The following is an 8218-nucleotide window of genomic DNA, read 5'->3' as shown; positions in this document are numbered from 1 at the left end:
ATTATTTAGGATTAGCATTTTCCTCACGATCTGAACATATCACATCGGCAATATCAGTATGTCCGGGCGTTGGATACATAAACAAGAAATGACAGTGGACTAGTGGGCCTCCTTCAAATCAAGGCCCAAATAAGTGACCCATTACATAAACTTGTTTAGGGATTTGGCTGGTTTCTTTCTTCACCAACTAGAAATAAAAAGGATTACGCTCAATACTGTATATAATAATCACAGTAGAAGCTCTCGTAAGTCTATCTCTCCTTCTTTTCTTTACTATTTACAAAAGCCTCCTTTTCAGCTACAAGGGTTTTATATCAATTTCTTGATGGCTTTGTCCTAGAGGCTTATATTAAATTTTCTGCAGTGTTTTAGGGCAAGAAAAAGAATCACCCTTCTGTTTTTTCTTTTGGGATTGCCCTTCACTGTAAATTTCAATTACCTTCATTTTCTTGTGTTGGCATTTTAAAGAATTTAATCAAATTTTAATTCTTTAGGTGGAGATTGATTGGGTGAGTTAAGATGGGAAGTAAAGGACGCATACCGCCTCATTTAAGGAGACCTCTTTCAGGTCCAGATATGATGCATCCTGACCTGTTTGGTCCAGGTGGTGGTGGTGGTGGTGGTCGTCCTCCACCTGGTGCATATCCTCCTTTTGATGTGCTCCCTCCTCCAGAGCTTTTGGAACAGAAGCTTGATGCACAACTTGTTGAAATGCAAGCCCTTGCTACTGAAAACCGAAGACTTGCTAACACTCATGGAACATTGAGGCAGGACCTTGCTGCAGCACAGCAGGAGCTGCAAAAACTGCAGTACCATATAGCTGCCGTGAAGAATGAGAGAGAGCACCAGTTTAGGGGACTTGTAGATAAGATATCTAAGATGGAAGTTGAATTTCAAGCTGCTGAGCCTGTTAAAATGGAGTTGCAGCAGGCACGTGCTGATGCACAAAACTTGATTGTAGCAAGACAGGAGTTGATGACTAAAGTGCAACAACTGACTCAGGATTTGAAGAGGACTCATTCAGAGGTCCAGGTTCCAGCTCTTATGTCTGAACTTGATGGCCTAAGACAGGAGTATCAACGTTGCAGGTGATTGGTTGTTCCATTAATTGAATTTCAGTTTCACATTTGGTGCATCTGTTATAACTATGAGGATTGCGATTTTACCTTGCAGAGAGACATACGACTACGAAAAGAAACTTTACAATGACCATTTCCAGTCACTTCAGTTAATGGAGAACAACTATATTTCTATGGCAAGGGAGCTGGAAAAGCTTCGGGCAGAGTTGGCTAATACTGCTAATCTTGAGAGACAAAGTATGACCTACCCTTTCGTCATTGATTTTACTGAAATGTCTGTACCTTTTTCTTTAATTTTTTTTGCCCCGATAGTTCATATATAGCGTTTCATATGCAGGTGCTCCATACGGTGCCCCTACAGGTTACAAGGAGAACGAGACTGCTGGGCAGAATCCTTATGGTAGTACAGGTTATAAGGAGAATGAGGCTGCTGGACACCATTCCTATGGTGGCCCTACGGGTTACAAAGATAATGAGGCTGCTGTGCAACATCACTATGGTGTCCCTACAGGTTACAAGGAGAATGAGGTTGCTGGACACCATTCCTATAGTGCGCCTACAGGTCACAAGGATAATGAGGCCGCTGGACAGCATCTGGCTGGACAAAATGCTTACGAGGATGGCTATGCTGCTTCTCAGGTGTTGTATCCACTTAATGCTGTTTGTACTTGAATGGCTATGAAGTATTAATATTAACTATGACAGTTTTCAGTGCCCACACACACACACACACACACACAAAATACAGACATATAAGAACGTACTGGGTACCTCATGTCAAACATGGCTCTGTTTGGGAGGCGACCTTTCAATTTTATTGTTTCGCGACCTGCAGAACTGTGATAATCTGTCTTTCCCCTCAGATCTCTAGGATAGCATTATCCTTATATGTCATCAAGTTGTTAAAGTTTTCCTGCAAATTTCTGCATGTGCTTGTGTACCACAAATGTAGGCTTGTCCTTTTAAGTTAGACTTCTATTATTTTGAAGGTACTCTTTACCATTTTAAACCAAAACACAATGGAGTGTTATTTTGGGATCTCTCTTGAATGGCATTTGGTCTAACTTAGATGTTGGAAGCAAGTTTATTGAATTGGTGTGGCTTATGCATCTGTAGTAGAATTGAGTGTTGACGGAAGGTTTTGAGGTCATCTTTGGTTTTATCTCTGTGCTATATACATTAGCAAGATACATATAATGTTACAGATGTTAGAGTGTTAGAATGATTATGGGAGGCTGATCTCCATGGTGAGACTCACTTGATGTGTCTTTGTCGCTGAGCAAGAAACAATAGATACACAATGTATAAAAATACCCAAAACTAGGGTTTAATGAATAAAAACGAATTTCATAAATTCAATATAATAATAAATCAACTCCGATCATATCTTGTTTACAATGGTATTTATAAACAATCAATGAAACCTAAATAGAAACCAAACTCTATTCCTAAATCCTAATTAGAAGCTACAAATAATTGAAATATACACCAAGCTAAAAGAAACAACCGTCCAAATAATATAAATATGTAAGCGTAATGCGTTGCCTGAAGCTAATCATCATGTCCTCACATCGGTACCCCGGCTTGGGAAGAGCTGGATCCTCGAGATTAAGTTTTTGTACTTATGGTAGAAAGTAGGATCCATTTGTTGAAATGCGGCATAAAAATCCATGTATTTTAGAAGATGAGCGGTTATACCACTTTTACCAAATAACGATTATAAGAACCTTGGCGAGTCGTAGTAGAAAAGACCTCAATGACAGTTTCAATTCGATCTGTAGCAGTAGCATGAACTACAATATTATCGAGAGGCAAGGGAATAGGTGGAACACTATCGCCAAGAAAAGGAGTGAGATTAGCCACATTATAAGTGCGAGATATACGCATCTCAGGAGGGAGGTCCACCTCATAAGCATTAACTCCATGATGGGCAACAATAGGAAATGGGCCAAAACATCGCATCATTAACTTGTGAGATGAAGGCTGACGTTCCTTTTGCAAATAAACCATGACCAAATCACTAACTTGAAAAGTCACTAAACGCTTGTGTTTGTCTGCATTAGTCTTGTACATGACATATGATTTCTCTAAACGCTGTTTCTTGACATCCTCATGAATAATTTTAATCCGAGAAGCAAATTCCTCTTATGAAGCACAGACTGGAACAGTCGATGGAATAGGAGCAAGATTAAGAACGGTAAGAGTCATGTCAGAAACAATCATGAATGGAGAAATGCTTGTAGAACGATTGATAGAGTTATTATAGGCAAACTTTGCTTGTGCTAAAACAAACTCCCAAGATTTGGGATTGTCATCAATCAAACACCTCAGTAAATCTCCCAAACTACGATTGATAACCTCGGTCTGCCCATCAGTCTGTGGTGAAAAGTTGTAGAAAACTGAAGCTTACTCTTAAAAAACTTCCATAATGTTTTCCAAAAATAGCTAGTAAACTTGACATTTTTGTCATAAGTGATAGTGCGAGGTAAACCATGCAAACGCTATCTATCACAAAAAGTATAAATGAAGCGACTGCGTATGCGGCGTAGTATATGTGTGCAAGGAATGAAATTAGCCATCTTGGAGAAACGATCCACAACCACAAAAATGGAATCCTTGCGTTGCGTAGAACAAGGTAAGCCTAACACAAAGTCCATGGAGACATCAACCCAAGGTTTGTCAGGAATTGAAAGTGGGGTATACAAACCAACATTAGTGTGCTTAACTTTCGTTGTCTGGCACATATAACATCACTCAATAAACTGGTTAAAATCTCTACGCATAGTGGGCCAAAAGTACTTCTCTCTGATAGAAGCAATGGTCTTTATGGTCCCAAAGTGACCACTCAACCTCCCAGTATACATTTCAGTCATAATCTGATCACGGGGGGAAGAAATAGGAACACAAAGTTGTGAACCCCGAAATATGAAACCATCATGGAGGAAAAATTCACCAGATATGCCATGGTGTATCAAACAATCGGCATGGATAGGACCAAAATAGGCATCCTGGGCATACAAGTCATGTAACTCATCAAAGCCAAACAAAGATGTACGGAGAGTAACCAAGAGATGAGAACGACGACTCAAAGCATCAACAACTCGATTATTCTTTCCAGCCTGAAATTGTAAGTGGAAAGTATACCTGGCTCTGATACCAATTTGGTGTAATGTATAAAAATATCAAAAACTAGGGTTTAATGAATAAAAACGAATTTCATAAATTCAATCTAATAATAAATCAACTCCGATCATCTCTTGTTTACAATGGTATTTATAAATAATCAATGAAACCTAAATTAAACCAAACTCTATTCTTAAATCCTAATTAGAAGCTACTAATAATCGAAATATAAACCAAGAGATGAGAACGACGACTCAAAGCATCAACAACTCGATTATTCTTTCCAGCCTTTGAAATTGTAAGTGGAAAGTATACCTAGCTCTGATACCAATTTGGTGTATCTTTGTCAAGGAAGCAAGAACAATAGATACACAATGTATAAAAATACAAAAAACTAGGGTTTAATGAATAAAAACGAATTTCATAAATTCAATCTAATAATAAATCAACTCCGATCATCTCTTGTTTACAATGGTATTTATAAACAATCAATGAAACCTAAATAGAAACCAAACTCTATTCTAAAATCCTAATTAGAAGCTACTAATAATCGAAATATAAACCAAGCTAAAAAGAAACAACTAGTCTAAATAATAGAAATATGTAAGCATGTGCGTTGCACATTGCTAATCATCATGTGTCCTCACATCACTCACCCTTGCAAAAACAAGCCGTAATTCATTTTTTATAGGCCCATTAAACTTTTTGTCAATTAAGTTGTTGGTTAATCCTACCTTATGCACTCTTCCTGTCTCCCATAAGGCTGAAGTACCTGAGACTTACTCCAGGACTTCAAGAATCTTGATGATGTCTTACGGGTTATCATCTTGATAAACTTTTATATGAATTACAGCCTTCTCAAATATAGATCTCAAGGCACTCTCTTCTGCTGTGGCAGAAAGAGACTGCAACTCATTTAGGCTTACCATCTTTCAGAAACTATAATTAATGTAAAACCATTGGAAATGTACGTCTATGATTGATAGTCTTTAAATTTACGAAGTACAAGTAGCCAAGTAGGTAAACGTGAAGCTGAAGCTTTGGATAGGTTTAGTGTGTATTTCTGGCGAGATCCTTGCTTGCTGCATAATGCTAGGAGTAAAAATAGTTATTGCTAATGAAGAAGAAAGTCTGAAGAGAAGAGAGAAAAAGAGGATACAGTCTTAGTCAGTTTTGGCCTCCTATCACTATAAAATTTATAAGGTAATAACTAATAACATGATTCTACATAATAGAAACTTTAATAAAAAATTCAGGACATGAATCTTTTATTGAAAATAACAGGCCCATCCCTTAAATCCCCTTGGGAGGTGTCCCATAGAACTCTAACAGTAGGATTTATCCATCCTCGATGGGAATCATCACCTAGTTATATAAATACAGAGTACCTGATCAATTGGATACTTGCCGAAATGTATGTTTGTTCAACAAGTAATTCATCCAGGCTGGAAGGGGGCACCCATTCCTGCTTTGCGGTCTCTACCCTTTCCATCTCTTAATTGAATGTTGTGCTCAAATCTGGAAACTTGATACGTTTGTGTTTTATCATTTAGGTCCGTGGAGCCCCTCCTCCTCCTTATGGAGGCCCTGGAGCTGTCCCTGTTGGTGTTGGTGCTGCTGCTCCTCCTTATGGAGGTCCTGGTGCTGTCCCTGCTGGTGCTGCTCCTCCTTATGGAGGTCCTAGCGCTGCGCCTGCTGGTTCTGCTCCTCCTTATGGAGGCCCTGGAGCTGCCCCTGCACATGCTGGTTATGGGGCTGGTTATGATGCGCAAAGAGGTCCTGTGTATGATCCATCAAGAGGTCCCGGTTATGATGCTTCAGTCAGGGGACCAGGCTATGGCCGCACCCCTAGAACTGCTTCGGACCTCAAGGCCAGATGGTTGCACCAGCAAATACTGCACAATATGGGTCAGTAACACCACCTACTCGTGCTGGAGGGAGTTATGAGCATCAACCTCGAGGTGGAAACATGACTGGAAGATGAGCTTGAGCCGTGTGCAGTGGGTGGTATCTTGTCTTATATCACAATTTTTACTCTAAACAGGCTATGTGAGATCGGGCGTCTCTGTTATTTTCTAGCATGGCTCTGATGAAAAAGCTCACTATGTGCATTTGAAATTTATGAATTGAACAATTACATGGTTTGTTTCAAAGGAGCAGCTCAGTCGGTTGAACCTAAGAGAAAGGCTGCCTCTTACTGTGGCTGCTGGCAGGGGTGCGTCATGGTTTTCTTCAGTCCACAGTTGCTTTGCTACTTCACCCAAGTGCCCAACTTTGTGACCATCACTTTGTAATAGTCATTCTTCAACGGATTGTTTAGTGCTGTTTTATTGCCGCAGCGGCCGCGTTGATTATGAAAATATTTGTCATACTTTTGAGGAGATTACTGATTCAATTTTCTCCGAGCATATTGAAATTTACGAGCGGCTTCAAATGACTGTTCTTTTATTTGGCGAAACGAGCTGTTCTTTATGGAGTGGTTACCATTGTCTCGTCTAAACTCACTTGTGATAGTGATATAGTTTATTTAAAGTCTAAACACATCCGAATGTTTACATGTTGTAGTGAAATGAGACTGGCATTTTATTTGGGAAAAACCATATTTCTCTAACACTGGATAATTGGAGAGGAGGAAACCTAGCTTATTCCCTGGTACTTGCATTAGATACGTCTTTCTTATCCTTTAAAGCAAACCCCATGTTCTCTTCAGGTTGGAATTTCCATACAAAAACAGTTTTGAAACAGAAATGACTGATGTATCACTGATCTTTGAGATATCACCTAGACAGAATGTTATTCCAAGTTCGGTACATTTGGAACGTCTGCATAAGATATTTGAATTCTTGGAGACTCCCAGCACAGGAGACATGCCTGGGTTTTGCTGGGATGGAATTCCAAATTCCACAGGCGATTAATCGGAACACAACATGATTTCATTAAAAACAAACTATAAATGAGATTTCCTATAGTTGTACTCTTGAGTCGAGATGAGCTTATCAAAATTAACACAAATCGAAACTCGTTCTTGATTGTCTTTGCTTCATAAGAATTGCCTCAAGAGTCCATACAACGAACGGGTAACTAACTTTATGGAGAGAGACGAAAATAAGAGTTATTGCTTTTACAACATCTCCATCTTATATAAAGTTTATCAAACTACATAACAGAAGAAGAGTGAACCTTGATGTATAGTACAATTAGAAAGCATAGCTTCTGTTCCTTGGAGAATCTGCAATCTTGAGAGTCTTTTCTATAAGCTTTCTAGCTTTCTTACTTCTTATTTCTATCCTCATGCTATCACTCTTCTCTACCTTATCATAAAGCTTCTTTGGCCTTAAAGCTCTAAGTACTCTAGACTTGAGACTCATCACCAATCTCTCCAACCCCATCATCGCCAAGCTCAGAAAACCTTGAGATATCACAAGGATAAAGAAATAGTTAGTGTTATATACTTGATAATATATACTATACCTATAAACTCTACATAGAAGTCTTGTGATGAAACAAACTATGTAAGAGATGGTTGAATAGAATAATTAGATAGATGGTATGGGAAGAACAAGTAAAGAAACAAACCTGAATGAAGTAACTGTTTGAATGTCACAAGGAATGCACAAAGCTGAGTAAGGAAGACCACACAATGTTCAAGAGCAAAGGCCTCACTTGGAATCCATGTAAATGTTTTGAACTTTTATATGGAACATTATCCCTATATTACCCCTTTTTCGTATTAAGGTTACTAGAAAAAGCTTGACCATTTTTCCCTTATCCAGTTATTTCTTACCATGTATATGTATAATCTTTTTTAGTTGATTATTATTTATTCTGGTCTTCCAATAAAGCAAATTTGCTTTTGAATGTTTTCCTGAGTAGCCCCTGTATTCCTAGAAAAATATCGCAAAAAATCTCAATATATGTTTTAATTAAAATGTTACTAAATAATAAGATACTCCTAAAAAATTATGTTGAAAAATTCGGTGTAATCTAAGGGTAATCTTTAAATTTGTGCAGAAAAG

At 38.4% G+C, this 8218-nt stretch overlaps 1 protein-coding gene and 1 long non-coding RNA gene across 2 annotated transcripts; one reads left to right on the top strand and one right to left on the bottom strand.

The window, feature by feature from the left end:
- Window positions 1-107: 107 nt before the first annotated feature.
- Window positions 108-6702, top strand: LOC147479866 (sarcolemmal membrane-associated protein). Its single transcript, XM_086581143.1, has 5 exons — window positions 108-245; window positions 495-1088; window positions 1174-1316; window positions 1417-1718; window positions 5756-6702. Exons 2-5 carry the CDS (start codon window positions 520-522, stop codon window positions 6116-6118), a joined length of 1377 nt encoding a protein of 458 aa, XP_086437269.1. The 5' UTR covers window positions 108-245; window positions 495-519; the 3' UTR covers window positions 6119-6702.
- Window positions 6703-7204: 502 nt separating this feature from the next.
- Window positions 7205-7913, bottom strand: LOC147479865 (uncharacterized). The gene is made up of 2 exons (XR_015206597.1): window positions 7779-7913; window positions 7205-7611 (listed from the first exon to the last, which is right to left on the bottom strand). It is a non-coding gene; the product is annotated as an uncharacterized LOC147479865 (long non-coding RNA).
- Window positions 7914-8218: the final 305 nt, after the last annotated feature.

The sequence above is a fragment of the Coptis chinensis genome, chromosome 8 (assembly GCF_015680905.1).
Source record: "Coptis chinensis isolate HL-2020 chromosome 8, ASM1568090v1, whole genome shotgun sequence".
NCBI classification, from domain to species: Eukaryota; Viridiplantae; Streptophyta; class Magnoliopsida; order Ranunculales; family Ranunculaceae; genus Coptis; species Coptis chinensis.
The sequence above is the reverse complement of the archived record's forward strand: the minus strand, read 5'-3'. Positions and strand labels throughout refer to the sequence as shown.

Coding starts and splice junctions, on each gene's coding strand:
- LOC147479866 (XM_086581143.1), top strand. CDS start 520: ATGGGAAGTAAAGGACGCATACCGCCTCATTTAAGGAGACCTCTTTCA. Junction 1,089..1,173: donor CAGGAGTATCAACGTTGCAG/GTGATTGGTTGT, acceptor TTTACCTTGCAG/AGAGACATACGACTACGAAA. Junction 1,317..1,416: donor TGCTAATCTTGAGAGACAAA/GTATGACCTACC, acceptor TTTCATATGCAG/GTGCTCCATACGGTGCCCCT.